The following is an 18755-nucleotide window of genomic DNA, read 5'->3' as shown; positions in this document are numbered from 1 at the left end:
TAATGTGGGACTGCCAAATAATACGTTACCTAATCCTTCTGCCACTCCAAACGCACTGTCTCATAATCTCACTTTAGTTGGTTTCCTTTCATTCCTACTTTTTCCTTTTGTTACTGTTTTCTTCCCTCTCCCTTTATCCTTCTTTCTCCCTTTCGGAATTTTTCTCCTTTGTTCTGGCACAAAGTCTGATGATACAAAACAAGGCCTTGCACACAAAATGACTGCTGCTGTCCACCACCTGCAGCCAACTGCACAATCGAAGCACTATACAAATATCATCAATGACAAGTAGTACAATACAAATTATCCATTTGTTAAAATCCCACTTTCTGGCAACGTTACAAAAGAGAAAACAAGTTCAAAGTTGGTAGAGAAGAACCACCATTTTTTTCCTGAGGTGGACTGCTTGGTCAGAAAATGAAAGAAGGGAGAAAGTACGAATAAAAAAGTAACTGCAAGAATTAAGTAATGAGACATCAGGGGCAGGTGGTAAAAAAAGCGTCTGGTGTTGAATTAAGACTACAAATTAATGACTGTTTATAACAATTACTTTGATATATTTGAAACTATACTCAGTAATTCACATCATGATTTAGCATGAAGTAGATTGGAACCTTTTGGAAAAGGAAGACACCTTGGAATATATGTGTCACTTTCCCCACCTGTGCACAAGTGCATCGCATCCCTGTCGTTTATCTTTCAACTGTAACACAAATTACATTAATACCAGCGAAACAGCCTCTTTGTGAACTGCAACTTTTTTAAGTGGCCAGCATCGTTTCAGTGATGAGTTCAATAATTCATGAAGTGCCTATGAGTGGAAAATGGAATCGTGTTTATAAAATGATGATTCCAGACTCACTTCTTTGATCTAATGGCTTCATGAACAGACCTTTCTAAATAAGTAATGCATTTCCTAGCCCTCGGTACAGGGTGTGCTCTTTAAATCAAAGGCTTGCTGACACTAATTTGCGGTGACACTAAGTGGAAAACACTTTAATGTGTTGTTCAAGGAAGGCGAGGGGGCATCATTGCAGTAATTCAGAAACCTCAGAAAATGGCATGCCCAGAATTGAGCCTGGACCATTATTTTTGATGCTTTGTGTCTTTAAAGTCCTGCTGCTTTCCTCAGCACCCCTCGTCCTATCGGTTGCTATGGAACATCTCCAAGGCAGTGTCTGCCCGAGCTAAGGGTTAACCAGGACTCTGGCTGAAAGTGCTGAGGCAGCCCACAGCAATCACTTCTAACCGGCAAGTTACGGAGAAGGCTAGGCAGTGCTGGTACCCGTTCCAGCTGGAGGTGAGCCCGGCCATTTCCTACTCTTTCGCGATGCGATATATTTCATGTGAGATGCCTCTCTTGCGAGCTTTAGCCCCGCGAATGCGTCATCAGCGAAATGTGAAGATTTTATTCTGAAACTGCAGGATAGATTGCTTCCAGTCGATCAGTTGTTCATCGCTGTAAGGAGTTACCGACAGAGGCACAGGGCAGGCTATATTTAAGCAGGAAAGAAAAGCAGGGGATGGAGAAACAGCGCCCCTTCCACAACCTCTTGAGGCAGAAGACATTGATTTTTGACTACCACACAAGGCATCTTTACTTCCAAAGAAAGGTGCCGCCGAACAAGTTTGCAAACCTGTACTTATTCATTGGTGGGTGTGTATTCTTGTATAATTTGGCAACCTTTTTACTATGTCTTCAAATATTTCACGTCTTTGTTACTCGTTTTAGTTTTCTCTAACTCTCAGGTACAATTATATATCACACGTGTTTTGATGAGAATCTCGTGGTGTTTTTTGTACCTTCAGCAATAGGCGCCCTGTCTCATTACTGAATACATATTTATCTCACATTGGTGGAAAGTAATTAGCATGCTGCACTTGAAGGTCATTGTGTGTTTGGCTGCAACGTTAACATGCCAAATTATTGGGAATTAATTTTATACATTGTGGAAATAGCACCAATCTAGTCCAATTTTGCATCAGTGCTTGGCCATTATGCACTGGTGTCGGGAATCTTTGCACATGCCTTGATGCAAATATTTTCAACTACAACTTGTACAAAATGTCATATTTGCTCTGGCCAGAAATTGCTGATTTGATTACCAGAACAAACATCGCTACAGATTTGACTAATGTGTGTGCAAATGTGCATGAAACCACTGTAGAATTTCTCTCTACTACTGCAATTTACTTTGTAATTTAACTCAACTTTCACAATCACGTTTGTTTGCTCTCATATTCTGAATTTTTCAACCAATACTAAAGTAATTTTCAATACATGAATGGATTAATTTCCACAATAAACTATAATGAGATTTGTTTTTACAGATCCACATACCTCAGTTTCACAAACCTCGCTGGCTCACCAATTGGCATTGTCTTCACAAGCTTACTCTAAGTTGAATGCTTGCCCTCCAAATTATGAAGAAGCAAAACATAAGGACTGTGTCCCTCATCCTTTGCATGTTCTCCTACCTTTTGGTTGGTGCTGCAGTCTTTGACGCCCTGGAATCCGAGTCAGAGGCCTCCAGGAAATGGGTTCTCGAGCAACAGCAAGCAGATCTCAAGAGGAAATATCAATTTTCTGACGAAGACTACCAAGATATTGAGAGAGTAGTTATAAAATCCGAGCCTCATCGAGCAGGAAAGCAATGGAAATTTGCAGGATCCTTCTATTTCGCCATCACAGTAATAACTACCATTGGTAAGTAACATAATTGTAACCTTCCGTTTCTAATCATATTAAAAGTTAAGAGCAAACATTTTCGGCCATCTAAATTTCATTTGGGGGTGCAGCACATTATCTGGCATTACAAATGACCAATTTTGATTTACGGTATGAGAATTTGTGGACATTTCCTCTCACAAAAGGGGTTCCCAGGGAAAGTGTAGTGGGCTAGGCCCTTAGCTTGTTGAGACAACTGACAAAGTCATACATTTGAGGACATTCAAACACATTACCCATGCATTATTTCACTCCAAATTCTCATATAAATGTAGTTTAAAAAAGGGTGCCTTGCAGTTTACAGTTTGATTACCCAACAAACACCACTATATTTTCCGGCAATGAGGAGAAAATAAAATCCCCATGTGGAAATTTTTTAAAAATTGGTGCAAATTCACATTTGCTTGACCCGTAGCTCCGCTGATTTTCCATCTACTGAAGGTTTCAAGAAGATGGTGACAGTAGAGTAACTGCAGCTGTGTGTTCATACGTTGTAACAAAGTGCTTTGTGTCCATACACTGTAGCAAAGTGATTTCTTTATAAGGCTTTGTTTACATTAACTTACAGTCCAAGTGGGATGACACTACATCAAAATATTTCTAAAGCACTGCTAATGAATGATCTTTTTCCACTTATCAGTGTCTTTAAATGTTTTGTAGGTCGTTATCAGTGGAAGAAATGCAGGGGCTCATTTATAGCCCAGTTGGAGGGTTACCAAGGTGGCTGTTTTGGCAGAAGTCCTGCCTCCACCTATCGTGCAGCAGACCACCCACCACATTTAGAAATAACCAGCACTCACATGCTTAATTTCTAACAAGAGTGCCCCAACCAACATGGTGGAAGCAGTATCATCAGAAAGGAACGTCAGGTGGGCTGCCTTGTCATAGTTGACCTCTAGGCATGCTTTTTGTTTTTCAAAAACAAATTTATTAAAAAATAAAATCCCAACTCATGGGTTTATTTATGAATACCTAAAAGCATGCAGCTGACACAGGGAGCTTTCTCCGAACAGGAACCTTCCACCAAACATAAAATGGGCTGCTACAGCAGAAGAGAAGATCTTGAGGCATCTGCAAAAAAAGTAGGTGGGAGAGGAGTCAAGGAGAAAAGGTCACTTCTGGGTGCAAAGCAAGCGATAATAGAGAAGGCAGATAGGCCTTCATCAATAACCACTGTGACTGAGCACTGAATAAACAACATTTCTACAAATTCTTAAAGATGGTGGCCAAAACAAAGTTAGGTAATAAGAGGCATAAAAATAAAGGAAAGCGAGAAGCCACAAACAAAACGAAGATAACAGAATGGAAGAAAAAGTAATAACTATTTTGATGTAGAGTAAGCTCAGGACGAGGCATGAGCAAAGAGGTTAAAAGGTGGATGGATTAAAACCCAGAAAGAGCATTCTAACTAAATTGCTCTCAATGTATAGTAGGAATTGTACACCTTGAGTGTAGGAAAGTGTAGGATTACAGTACAAAGAGGCACTACACACTAGAGAATTTAGAACTGATGGTTATAATGGCCTAGCACCGAACACAAATCCAGTCATAGGGTAGTCGGTGTCTCAATGTAGAAGAATGGAAAGTCAATCTTGCATTTTAGGATGGAAAAGTCATAACTATGAGCAGCATACCTGGAAACTTTGGAGCTATTTGTAATGCAGATGGAAACAGGAGCAAACCAAAATATTGGAAGAAGACAATCTATTGCACTATAGTGGAGTAACATGGTCAGGCACAGAAGAGAATGTAGATGAATGGCATTCCAGTGGAGAGTTATGTGTCAAGCGACTGAAACATAGAACAACATTTGCCACTAAGGAACAGAGATAGCATAACCCACCATTGGAGAGCAGTGTTGATGGGCAGTACAATAGTAGTTGTTAGAAATGACCATCCTTTGTGTTGTATGCCCATAGATGTTTGCCTTTGCTTTTTTTGATGGGTGTAGACCTCTGTGCACTTTACCCCTCTAACCAGTGGTAAAGTGTCTGTGCTCTCCATTTAACGTGGTGAAATTGGCATACACCTATTTGCAAATTTAACTTGCCTATATGTCCCTAGTGTGTGGTACAAAGTGTATGCAGGAATGGTAAGTTAAATGTCATCAGTGGACAGCATCACCCATTGAGCCACCCACTGCAATGGCAGTGCAAACATGACTGCAGACCTACCATTTGTAACACCTTTTGACAGGCCTAAACCTTCTTAATAAATATAAGTAAGTCACCCCTAAGTAGGCCTTACTCCCAATAAGCCAGAGTGTAAAATACTTAAAAGCATGACAAGTAAACATTTAATGTTAAACATGTCCTTACAGTGAAAAGGCCCCAAAAGCTATTTTCACTGCAGCAGGGATGGCTGTTCCATAGGAAGGCATTAGGATATAATATTATTATCTCCAGCTAGGAAACACCTACATAATTAATTCTTGGAAATTCTAAAATACTTATTACAAGCCTAATTCACTGGTGAAACCTGATTTGTAAATAAAACGTGGGCAAAGAAGTGAACTTTTCCTTGCCTAAAGCCTCAGGAGGCTCTCGCGGTCACCTAACAGGTGAATGTCTTGAATGATAAGGTACATAATTGCTCCCAGAGCAGGGACAAAAGCCTTGGATTTGAGGAGGTGGTGTGTCCTCTTACAGGATGGCCTCTTTGCTGTGCCCAGGAACTTGAGTAACTTCAAATGTCATCTACTGTCATAAGCAAATTTTAGCTGACATCAGGGCTGCCCCCTTCTTTTGGTTGCCCAAGCAGGCAGGCACCAATCCCAAACAAAACTTAAATAGAGTGTCCCCGAAACATAAGTCACTAATTTTCATGACCGCGCCTCTGGGATGGACACAATAGCTCTGTAAGTTGTAAGACAGATTTTGCCATCTTGGTTTTAGGTAGAAATGGGCACTATGGAATTATATGTGGTAGGGCACACAGGATAAGATGCACAATTGGATAGGATCACCCCTAGGAACTTTTACCCGATTGATTAGGAAGTGGGCAGACATTTCCCCACCCGCAGGTAGGTGCCAGGCATTAATGTGAAATCTCCACTAACCTCCAGAAAACACACTCTGGACCTGTGGAAGAATGGAGGAGGACTGGATCTGCTTTCTGCAACCCAAGAAGAGCCTAAAAGACTGAATCTGTGCTCCCTCAAATCGTCTTAAATGTTCATACGGCTGACCTTCTCTTGTTCAAACTGCACCTGCCCTGGACCATGCTGCTGGCCTCTGCTGGAGTGAGTCTTGACCCCCACAAATTGCTGTCCCATGGCTGGGTTTAAAGTGTACCCCTCTTAACTTTTCCTGAAATCTGAAAAATAGAAACCTTTTGGCTTTTGAAGGACTGGGACCAACCAACCATGCCGATCTGACGATGGTGTATTGCTACTGAGCGAAAGGTTCAGGTTGCTTCCTCGCTGAGCTTTTCTGTAGTTACAAATCCAATTCAGCTGGACTTTGTGGAGAAGGTTTCCGGCCTCATAGAGCCCTCTTCAACTAGAAAGTATGCGTGCTCTAAAAAATGACTACGTCGGAAAGTAGAAATCTTTATGAGAAAAGACGCCAAATGTGTCCGGCTATTGCAACTTTCCTTGGGAGGGAAATTCACATTTTTCCCTCCCGCTCTGGACTATCACTCCAAAACTCAATGGCTTCACCAAGATGTCATCCATCGGATAATCAATGATGTAGAGCCCTTTTATGCCACACCCTGCTGCGTTGCTCCCCGCAAAGGATTTTTGACTTCCATTTTAGAGACTAAGTTCACATGTAAAACATTTGATTTGGTCTAACCTGGTATCTGCATATGACCCACGCTTGTTCGTGATCAACTTAGCTTACACCTGGCTACCAGTGAAGCAGAACCAGATGACAGCAGTTGGCACTTAATGTTTTATACACTATTTTTAAAATAAAAATTCATAACCCTGGCAATCCTTTTGGGATTTTGTCATTTTGGTGTTATTTTCTTAATTAAAATATTCTACATTTTTCTAAATTGTTTTTTCTTCTTGCACTGCCTTTTGATTACTTATTAATTGTTTTGTTACTTAATATATACCTTACCCATTGCCTCTAAATTAAACCTGTCTGCTCTGTGCCACAGTCACCATGGGTTGATCTCTGGTTAAATTTAGTGACTTCACCCAGACACCCAGTGTTTCACCCAGACAAGGACTGTGAATAATTTTTAAGGTAGGTGCTCACCCTCCTCAACTAATACCTCAGAGTTGGTGACCTGAAATTGAAATAATATGAAACACACATGGAGAAAAAACACCTTATGTCCCAAGGAGAGAAATCTGCAAGAAGGAAAACGAGCAGGAGAAAGAAGACCACGAAGCAACAGTGAGAGAGTCAGTACCTCATCAATCTAATAGCTAAAGGATGGTATATTATACTTTCTTTATGCCTTATTAAAGTGTTCGAGTTCCTCTGTGTTAAAGTTATGAAATTTACAGTGCTAACCATGAAAATAGTAGTGCAGGAACAATATCAAACGGGAACACTTTGAAGGTCTTAGAAGCGCAATTCACAAATCAAACAGGGAAGATAAGCTGTCCCAATCCTCTCTTGAATCAGGGAGGGCTGGAACCATTAGGTGCTTTTTATTCAACAGTCGCTCAGTGACCAACAAAAACTTCCAGAAGCATCCAGACAAACGGACAACCATACTTCTGGCAAGTGGTCCATTCTGAGAAGAACAAAGGGTCTGTTGTCAGGTGGGTCATTGAAGACAAAGGTGATGCAAAGTAGTCACAAGGTGGAGTAATTTTCCTTGAGGACAGAAAGCCTGAACATTTGTCATCGAATTCGAGGAGAAAGACAATTTAATAGGATGGCCCTACTGAACCAAACAGGGGATTGAAAAAGAGCCCTTGCCTACAGAGATAAAGATTGAGCACAGAAAGGACGATGGGTCTCATTACAACCCTGGCGGTGATGAGACCTCCAGGGCCGTGGTGGAGGTCGGACCGCCACCAAAGCAGTGGTCCGGCCTCCACATTGAGACCGTGGTGGAGCCGCTACGATTGGACCATCAAGACCGCCAGGTTGCCATCAGCGACAGCATGGTGGTCTCTGCAGTTTGTAATCCGCCAGGGTGGCTATGCTGTAGCGCCACCCTGGGTATTACGACTCCCCAATCCCCCAGCCATTTCATGGTGGTTGATCTGCCATGGAAAGTCTGGCGGAATGGGGGCTTCAGGGGGCCCCTGCACTGCCCATGTACTTGGCATGGGCAGTGCAGGGGCCCTCATGGACAGCCCTGTTGTGCTTTCCATTGTCCGAATTGCGGGCAGTGGAAATCACAAAGGGTGCTGCTGCACCCTCCGTACCGCCACATTTCCTCCGGCTCGATTACAAGCCGGCGTCAGTGTTAAGCTCTGTTTCCCGCTGGGCTGGCAGGCGAAAACACTGTTTCTGGTCGCCAGCCCAGCAGGAAACTTGTATTAGAGCTGGCGGTATTCTGGCCGGGCAGGCGGTCAGACATGGGGGGACAAATTTGGCGGGATGCCTCTGCCGCCAGCCAAATTGGTAGAGGGCCATAGTCTGAAAGGAAAAGTGTAAGTAAAAAATGATTGCATCCTAGTGTATGAGAGAAATAGGAAGGCAGGATAGTGACTGTAACACCAGAAATGTAACTGAGGCCATTACTCTCAGAGGACTAGTGTAGGGGCTGAAGACTTAAAAAGCTGCTTAGAAAGCTGCAGTGCAACTCCATATCATGTGGAACATCGTCAGCTAAACTTGGCTTGTTAACATTTTTCCGGTAACAGTTTATGGTTATTAGCACGGGTATTTATGGTCTTATGTTTAGTGCAATAATGCAGCCACAGAGAGAAAAGCATGGATCTACAGCTGCATTTCCACAAATGCATTTATTTAATTCAATCATTTGATAAAGCACAATTGTAATAAAAATGGTTTCAGGTGCTAAAAGAAGAGAAAATAGAAAGTGATATATATATCTGAATGGATAGCATATTTAACAGAAAAGAAAAACCTTGAGGGCTTAATAAGTGTTAAAGTAGGTAGCTATCTATGAAAGTGACATATATAAAAATCCCCAAACCGTCTTTTCCAAAAATTAAGGTCTACCAGTTGCTTAGTTTGATTCCCACAGTATGTATTTAAAAATAGTTTTCATATTCCTGCACACAGAATACCCCATGCAATAGAATATGCATGACATTAAGGACTGTAGGGAAAGTGGCTACTTTCAAACTTAACAAGCACTGGTAAAGCCAATATGTCTCCCCTTTGAAAATAATTGGTTTTGACAATGATTTTTAGCCTTGTTGTACAGCATTCCCAATGTTGTGCAGCATGGCTAAATAAATAAATGTGAAAAATGTGCTAGAGTGCAGCCGTCATATTATTTTGTAGGCACACCCTTACATGTACATGCCTTCAAAATGAAGCAACAGTGTTTTTTTGAAGTGCCAGTGGGAGTGAGTAACACAGTATGCTGGAGCGGTGGAAAGCAACATGGTGGGTGGGGGATGTTAGAAAAAATGTGTGAGAGAAAAGGATGGCACAGTTTGGGGGAAGTAAATAAGAGGGTTCGGATGGCAGGACCCAAAATAGGGAGTGGAAGCAACATGGAGGGTGGGGTTGGGAGAAGAAGTAACAGTCAAGAGAGAGCAACCTGGAATGTAGGTGAAGCACACAGGCAGAAACAGAGAATTGTGTAGTGTGCTGGAGAGAATCAAGGGTGCAAGAAACAGCATGTAGGGAGAAAAATATGACAGTGAGGCCCATATTTATACTTTACATTTGTGCCGCTTTTTGATGCAAATATAATTGTATTTTGTAAGTTTACGGGAGAAAAGACTTACCATGACCGAAGGCATCATTAGGTGAATGCACATCATCAAGGAAGGTTCAGATCAGGAGGCCTGGGGAGAAAATAAAAGCTAGTAGGGAATTAATGAGTCGATGATGACTAGTGAGACTTCACCACCAGTGCTGCCTTTCCAGATAGGTTGAATCTCAGTAGAGGGAGCACCCTTTTCAACATCATCATACTCCACAATGTTGGCCTTGTGAGGGAGGCCTCAAGCATCCTTAGGGACACAGTGCTAAGCCTTTTGTTCAATAATTTTACTAAATGCCAGTGCCCTTTAGAACCAGGGATAGCTATTCATGGAGCTTGTGTCAAAAGACAACTTTCTTAGACATGTCGGTAGCAAGGTTTGGCATAGGGGCTTCCTTGGATACAGGTGAAGTTGACAGGGCCCCAGAGTGGAGAAAAATGGGCGTGACCGAATACCGCTCTATGTGGCCTGAATGTGCTAACGTTTTATAGTTCACAAAATGTACCACTTTCTGTACTGGAAATGTACACTATTCAATGGGCTGACCTATGTCTCTAAGTTGTGTGTGAATTGTAGGCTATTGTGATTTTATAATAGATTATATTTGTTAGGCTTTTTATTTCGGACCACGATTGTATTCATGTAATTATGTTGCTATGGGAAGGTCTGTGTTTTTTCCCATGATGCTAATTTAATTGGTCTGTTGATTTTAAATGATTTTATTGTATGTTTATATCCCTTGCGCTTTCATGGCAAACGTTGCTGGAAAAAAGATTAATTTGGTTCGGTGTACACTATTCATATATCATATATTCAAGTATATATTAGCACCCTACCCTACACATACACCAGTAAGGCTGCCTTTTGACTGACAATCTATCAGGTAGGGCTAAATGGGAATTATGTTTTATCTTTCAGTGTATTTTATTTTCCATAGGGTAACACGTTTTCCTTTCGAGAGTCCCTACCCCTGTTTTGCCATCAAATATGGGGTTGTTAATTTTTTTTAACCACACTTATCATTAACCCATGCAAGAAGACTTACCAGTGTTTTTAGATCGATGAATCCCATTCGTTTTGAGAATATTTACAAAGTTTCACATTATGAATGTGCACTAGGGTTTGCCTGTCCACCATCAGTATACGCTTAACTTTTATTCCTACGGAAACAAATCTGACTTTCTGCAACAGTAGGTTTTATTCATTTTCTGTGACTCATTTTATATGCTGGGTAGAGGCGCTGGTTGTTTCACATCCATAGGTGTGTCCTCGATGATTAAAAATTGTTGTGAATCGGGCCCACCGCACTTAATATGTTTAAGATATTTTCGTAAATGTCCTCATCCACTGTCACCCAAAGTGGCAGGTAAAATGGTCATGTTCTGAAAGTTTCTTAACTATCCCAACCTTTAGATATTGTGTGGTGTTTTCCCCTCATGTTAAACATGTATTACTAAGATCTCAAATACTTCTTAGCTTTTAGATGAGTGAAACCTTTATTCGAACAAATCACTGCAAATGTAAGATATAGTAAATGTAGTGTATGCTCTGCTCTCCATTGTAGTAGAATGAACAACCATCATTCACCTTTGATGCGTAGTTATTTAAAACACATCACACTTCATGCACGTTTACCGTTGTGTTTCCACGTATATTCTACCATGAGTTCATGGTGTATTTTGCGGGTGTTTCGAGCATGTAGCCACCGTAGTTTAGATTCTCCACACAGTGCATGTCACACAACAAAAGGGAAAGGGGCAGTTGTTTTATCTTTTTAAACAATGGCCAAAAATGAGCTGGTTTAAAGTGAGTGCAATATGAGAATTATCCATTTAATACATTCCCTGGTACCATACAAAGGGTACCATTTACTACTACCGGTCAAGACTGTTCCAGTGTATTGCACCAGCCAGGGAAGGCAATAATAGTTGCACTAATGTGTTCGTCATCATAAAATATTTACTCAGTTGACAAAAAAACCATTAAACAATACAATGCATACAAATATAAATTCATTTCAGTAATACATTTACTCATAAAAATGCCAGTCATTTAAAAGAAAGAAAACTCCAGGACAACAAGGTCAAAACAACTAATCAGGTCTCAATCTCCTGGACATCAGTGCAACTCGTAGGAAGCATAAAACAGCAAACATGACAAATTCATTGGGTAGCATCTGTAAGTAAACCCGGGCCGGTCGTACTTGAGAACAATTTGGGGACCTCAATAGAGGGACTAAAAAATGCTTCCAGGGCCTACTAAAATAACAACTTAACATACTGAAATGCAGGGTGTCCTGCGGAGACCTATTGTCGCAGTCGCAGGGCAGCTTACAATCGGACCAAGCCCAACCACATGGGGAGGCCAGTAGATGATGAAGCAAGTTAAACCTGAACCCGGCAAAAAGAACTCAATCTCGCTGGTGGGGAACCTGAGCTAAATAAGGCTCCATGCCCTGAACAGTCTTCAGGGCCATGTGTCCCTGCAACAAGGGTTTCTGCAGCTCTCTCCGTTCCCTTTCCAGCAGAGCCCAATCCAAGAACATCCAATTAACACATTTCAGTTCATGAGAGGGCAGAAAATGGGGATCAGTAAAAATATCTAATCTCCCAAGGGAGGCAAAAGCTACTTTTACGTATGCTATCCAAGGGGTTTTATGCACCAGGTCGAGGGCCAGACAGTCAGAAAGAATGAACTGGTTCAGCTTCAGATCCTCCCTGGTCAAACCCTTGATCCAGTACAGGAGAGGGGTAAGGGCCACTGTGTCTATCACATGGCCAAGCCCAAGATCCGCATGCACTGAAAACCACAGGGTGCAATGAGGTGTTACTTTTTGCAGAAAATGATTTGGCACAATTTGGATCTCAGCCAAATTTGCATACCCCCAGACCTCACTTCCATACAGTAATTTGGACACACATTGATTGCTTTTTAAGAGAACCCTCAGTGACCAAGACCCCATCATATGAACAAAACTGAAAACCGCACCCCTAGTTTTAAGAAAATCAGATCTTTTACCCTGGATTAATTGCTTCCAGTTGTTCTTTGCATCAAATAGGACCACAAATATGGAAAAGCTGAGAGTTTACAAAAGGGGTATTCTGCCACATTAAGGCCCATATTTATACTTTTTCAGCGCCGCATTTGTGCCGTTTTTTAACGCAAAAGAGGCACAAACTTACAAAATACAACTGTATTTTGTAAGTTTGCTCTGCTTTTGCGTCAAAAATGACGCAAATGCGGCACTAAAAAAGTAAAAAGATGGGCCTAAAATTCTTAGTGCTGGTGGATTTCGGACCAACAATCATAATAAAACATTTTGAAAAGTTGACAGGCAGGTCCAGATCCCCCATAAATGAGACAAACTTAACCAAGAGTAAATCCAACCACCTGCATGTGTGGGCCTTAAGGACTGCATCATCTGCGTATAACAAAACTGGAAGCGATCTCGCACCGACCCTAGGGCAGTCCACCTGCACGGAGAGGAGGGCAGACTCCAGCCCGTACACATACAGAGTAAATAGGAATGGAGCAAGAATGCACCCCTGTTGAAAACTGCTACTAGCTTGGAAACACCGGGTCCATGCAGCACCCTGTGAAAAAGACACTGAGGTAGAGGTATCCAAATGTAAGTCAGCTTAAAGGGCCATGATATTCGGACCAACTCCCATCTTGGAAAGCAAGGTCCAGAGTTTAACATGGTTTACCCTGTCAAATGTGGACTACAAGTCCATAAAGGCTAAGTGCAAAGATTCAGACTGGGCAACTGTGTATTTATTAATGATGAGATAAAGATTCAAGCATTGATCATAGATAGACCTGCCAGACCTAAAACCGTAATGAACATCTCTCAAGATGTTGTTCTTATCTGCCTATTCCAGCAGCCTATTGAGGATTACACTCCCAGAACTTTACCCAAGCATCTTTTAACGATATGGGGCGGTAACAGTGAAAATTGTTCCCTTCTTAAAAACCGCCACAATCACAGTTGTGGACCAAAAGTGCATTACCCACTCCCAAGAAGCAGCATTCAAGACCTGTTTCAGGAGAGGCCCCCATACCTCCCCTTCGGTCCTAAATAAGTCTGAGGGACTTCCACCCTGCCCAGGGGCCTTATTGCAGGATAATGTCATAATACCCTGGGTAACTTCTTCCAAAGAAAAAAACACTGGGACTCTAGCTGGAACCACTGCTGCCCAGTTATTAACCACCTTCTCCCTCTGCCCACCGCCCACTACCCAGTGTAAATGCCTTCAAAGTGGTTGATCCACTGTTGCTCGGAAATATGATGACATGATGCTGGGCCTAAACCGTCTGTAAATCAGGGACTGTTTACCACTTTCCAAGAGGGAGCTGTCCCTACTCTCAAAAGCCTGACAATGCTCCTCTCAAACCATCTCCCTCAGAGTAGATTTACGGTTGTCTAGTGCTTTCTTATATGCCTGCCTACACTCTGCAACCAGTCTCCTATTCCTGGGTGACTGCTTAAGGGCAGCCTTCAGCTGCTGAAGGGACCTCACACAGTTCCTGTCAAACCATTTTGGGTCTTGGGGGCCCATAGTGGGAGTAGTTATTGTCAGTAGATGAAGAGCTCCCTAGGCTATACCATCTAAAGCTTGCAGGACCTCACTTCCCGCAGCATCTAAGTCCTGACAAATAGCAAACTCATGCGCACACTTGGGAAAAAGGGAGGCTTTAAAGCACTGAGAATCCACCTAAGACCAATTATGCCTTCTACCCTGAACCACCATGGAAAGCCCCCTATGAATCCCTCCCCACTAAGCAGGACAAAGGGCCATAGGAACATCGTGGCAGGGTGTAATGGCCACTAAAGGGGCTATAGATAATATTAAAATAAAAAATAAGCAGGAACAAAGGAGCAGAAACAAAAATAAAATCAATAATCAACATATTGCCCCTCAACTTAAAGGTAGGAATAATGGTAAGATTGGTAGACTAAACCAATTTATCCAAGGGAAATACCAAGTTATGTAAGTTCAAGACTGCCCCAATCTCAAGGCCCTCCTCAGACTAGATAAAGTGGAGCCCCTCGGAGAGAAAACACTTGGGCTTTATTACTTCACGATCAAGAGGAGAGTCATATAAGGGACAATTAAAATCCCCGCAAGCAGAATTCTCTCCCTGTACCCCTCTCTCGCAATGCATTCAGGACCAAACTAAAATGAAAATCCCTAGTGTCCATATCATGCACCTACCCAGCATTATAAAAATGATTTAAGGCTGTCAGAGGGGAATCTGACATTGATATCAGCAACATCTGTGCCACCCAGTACAGATCACGAGTGTATCCACTCAATGCCACTGCAATAAATGTGATCAAACCCCTTCGAGCTTCCATGCCACGGAGGGCTCTGCTAGGTGAAAGTAGGTAGTACAGCCTTCCAGGAAAAAGTTGTCCTTAACCTGCCAAGTTTCCTGGAGGAAAATAATATGGTAAGTTTTTATAAACTGCTACCAACTAGGATCAGTGAACTTAGCAGAAAGTCCTGCAATGTTCCACGATAAAAGATTCCACCCATTAAATTATAGTTGCTTAGCTCCTGGTGTAAAAGGCACAGGGAACAGCAAGGAGAAATCAAAGGAACCCAGTCCGTCACACAACTCCAAGTTGCTCAGAGGCAGTAAATCTGTTTGAAGTGCTCAAGGGTGAAGCCTGCCTAGATACTGTGCACAAACTAGCTGGGGGAGAGGGGGCTGAGACAAGGGGAGATGGCAAACCCTATCTGGTTTACAAAAAAAAAACCAAAGGGAGGGCAACTATGCTAGGCGGGTTACATATCCTCTGAGGGTACAGGACGGGCAAAACATCTGCAACAATCCAATGGTTGTTGAAATTAACTACCACACAATCCCCACCTATATTTTCCTATCTGTGCCCACCCACCGACTATCTGGGCCATTACAATGGATTCCAATAGCCTACAATCTCTTTAAGAATGTAAGTTGAACCAATGCACCTCCTTCATTTTTCAACTCAAGGTAGATTTCTGGGGCTAGGTTGGGTTGAGGTGGGACATTACTTAGAACCACAAGATAGGGAGTCACCTCCAGAGGCAAATTGAGCACAACACCAGGGTTCATGGATAGATAAGGAGCCGGGGCACGTGAGCTGGATGCCTTACTCAATGCAGCTATGGTTAGACAGGCTGCCTATGGTTCCTCTATTGAACTCAGGGGCTTGGGGCTGTCAGGGAAGAGCCTATCAGCACAGACAACTCGCTGGAACTGGGACCTGAGGTGAGGTGAACAGTGTTGGTGGAATTTGTCTGTACATTTGGGGCGGACTGCTCCCACAGCAACCCCCTCCTCAAGTTTGTGTGGCCCAGAATTTCTGCTACCCAGGCCTCAATGTGAGTAGGCCTAGGCAAAATTGGGTCAAGCTTCGCATTTAAGATTGCCTTAAGTTTAGTTAATAACTCCCTAGTGGATAATTGGCCTCCCTCTACACAAATAGGATTATGATCAGTGTGGGCCAAAGCATTAACCCAGGAGTTACACTGGGTTGTGGCAGGGCCTCACTTTGTCTTTTTGTGTCTTGAGCTAACCACCAGGGATGAGGGGGTAAGGGTCTCAATTTGCCCCACCTCTCCCCCGTCCTGGCTCTCCCCCTTGCAGACAATATCACATACAGCAGGCAGGTCACAGGGTGACCCCATGGCCAACTACAATCAGGGGTAAAGGGAGACTGCCCCTGGATATGGAGACCCCTCTTTCTGCCAACTCAATTTCTTTAGATTCCACTCCACTGCCCTATTTAGAAAGCCCTCTATACTAGAAACATGAGATGCGGCAAGCGGGGGCGGCACCTTCGTAAAAGATACTTTTCTTTTCCCCATGCTTCTTACACCCTTTAACACCATCGGCCCCTTCTAGCCCCACACCAGATTGAAGGGGTGAGCTCTCATGACCAAGTTCTAATAACGAGGACAGACTCCCACAACAACAACAGGCTCAAACCCCAACCCCAACCCCAAAAAAAGGAGAAGATAGTCACAAGTACAAGCGTACCGATAAGAGCAGGACATTGTTCTGTGTGCCACAACAAACCGGTTGGCAAAAAGAAATGTAAAATTGAACCTACAAATACGCCATGGTCCAAGACAACTGTTCACAGTCATCAAATCAGTCCCAAGACCTACAGGCACACGCCGTCCAATAAGATGAGCTTCCTGTCACTGACGGGCACAACACGGGCCTGCCCTTGGCCTGGATTTGCCCGGGCGCTACCTATGTGCGGTCTACACTGCTGGAGTGTTTGTAGCATGAGCTACAGATGGAGAGAGAGCGCTAGAATGAGACGCGCTGTGAAGCTCCAGGTGACTTACTGAGAGAAATGCGGAAACAGCCGAGCTGACTCTGATGCGGTTGCCAGGGACGCCAGGCTGGACGCTTTTCACTGGGCCTCCGAGACTCCAGGCAATTCGTGGAATGCGAAATGAGGAAACAGCCCGAGCCGATTCTGAGGTGGTTACCAGGGACGCTGAGCTAGACGCTCCTTCGAGGGCCTCCAGACTCGGAAACAAGGAGGTGAAGCGAGACGGTCTCCAGGATACGGAGGACGCGGCAGCTGAAGCCGAGGCAGTTTTCAGCCTCAGTGCAGAATTGAGGATGCCGACCCAAGGATCTTTTAGCTAAGGAGGTGCAGAACAGCATTCTCCGGGGGGCACGAAGCCACAACTAAGTATTTGGGGATTCTCTGTGGAGGATTATCGCTATGCAAGACATCAGAATTACGTGCCCCAGGCGAGGAGGGGACCGGCGGTAAGACATTATAACTGATTTAGATTCTTGCTGATCACCCAGCCTTCGGCCTCACCCCGCCCATTATACAGAGGCTCTAAGGGGTAATTCAAGGAGAAAAGACAGGGGAAAGACTGAGCTAGGGCATGGGAAGGACTGTTATATAATTTTTACAAAGAGGGCTTTTGTTTTTTCTTCTGGGAGTCTGTTTGTTATCACCCCAGTTGCTAGGGGGTTGTACTTCAAGGAAGAGTAAGGATGGAAGGGGGACAAATAGTTTTTTTTTTCTATTCTGCCCCCCCCCGGAGATCCTGCAAGCTCCATTAAGGAATGGATTCAGAGGCTGAGTTTCTTGGTAAAACCGGCCGGACTCCCCCTTGATATTCAGCTAAATATCTCAATCTATCTCAATCTAATCGCACCTGAGGGGGATAGGGCAGCCTTTAACCCCATTTTACCGCTACCTCTCAATCTACCATCCTCAGGAACCAACTTGTCAAGCTCTCCTCTCAGCTTGAACTGCCCATCTAGTGAATCAAGGGCTCTGCCACCCAATTCAGATCCTAGCCCGGGGTCATTCAAAGGCTCTCCGTTGCTCACTCAGTCGACCCCTGACTGGAACTCTGAGACTTCTTGTGATCAGACGACGGGCATGGGACCTTCTTCCAGACCCCTCTAACCCTTGTTTGGGGGAGGGAAAAATCATAAGGAAGGTACCACTGCACCAATTGTCAGCTGCACTCCTGCCCCTCAGGTAGACAGCTCTGCCTCTTTACTAGCACACAAGTTAATCAGCAGGGGTGGGGCAGGAACAGCAGCTGAATCTTCTGCCCACATTTCTACTTCTGCTGTGTCTTCCAGATCTATTGGACAAAGTGGGGCTCTTTCTCAGGGGCCGAAAGATATGGCAAGCACTGGCGCTCCTCTGGAAAACTTACTTCTGCAGATATTAAGCGAGTTAAAATTGTTGAAAGTTTCCCAAGATGACGCAAATCAGAGAACGGAATCACAATTGAACCTGATTTGTAGTAATATCCAGCAACTTAACTCATGAATCACGGTTGTCGAGCAACGAGTCTCCGATCTTGAGGATATCCGGGTAACTGTAGAACCATCTCTGGCAAACTGCCAAGCTGATCTGCTAGATCTACGGATTCGACTTGACGACGCCGAAAATCGATCACGTAGATCCAATCTGCGATTCACGGGAGTCCCTGAAGGACGTGAAAACAGCCGGACAGTCACAGATTTGGTAACTGATCTTATTAAAAGTCATGTTTTAACAGGACTAATGGACAAGCATCCAGATCTCACAATTATGCGGGCCCATCGGGTCCCTGCAGTCCAGTCGCCAACCTCTAAATTTCCTCGCACTATTCTAGTGAATTTTGGTGACTTCCGTATCAAGGAACAGATTTTCCAGAAAGCAATTAAAACTAAAAT

General features: G+C 43.4%; 1 protein-coding gene across 2 annotated transcripts in view; it reads left to right on the top strand.

Moving 5' to 3' along the window:
• Positions 1 to 1166: 1166 nt before the first annotated feature.
• Positions 1167 to 18755, top strand: part of KCNK15 (potassium two pore domain channel subfamily K member 15) — a 153098-nt gene continuing 135509 nt past the window's right edge. The window contains exons 1-2 of one of the 2 annotated variants that reach the window (XM_069243544.1): positions 1167 to 1300; positions 2332 to 2707. In XM_069243544.1, coding sequence (XP_069099645.1) covers positions 2407 to 2707 — 301 coding nt within the window. In that variant the 5' untranslated portion in view covers positions 1167 to 1300; positions 2332 to 2406. The other variant, XM_069243545.1, reaches the window with a different exon arrangement.

This window comes from Pleurodeles waltl, chromosome 7 (genome assembly GCF_031143425.1).
Source record: "Pleurodeles waltl isolate 20211129_DDA chromosome 7, aPleWal1.hap1.20221129, whole genome shotgun sequence".
NCBI classification, from domain to species: domain Eukaryota; kingdom Metazoa; phylum Chordata; class Amphibia; order Caudata; family Salamandridae; genus Pleurodeles; species Pleurodeles waltl.
The sequence above is the reverse complement of the archived record's forward strand: the minus strand, read 5'-3'. Positions and strand labels throughout refer to the sequence as shown.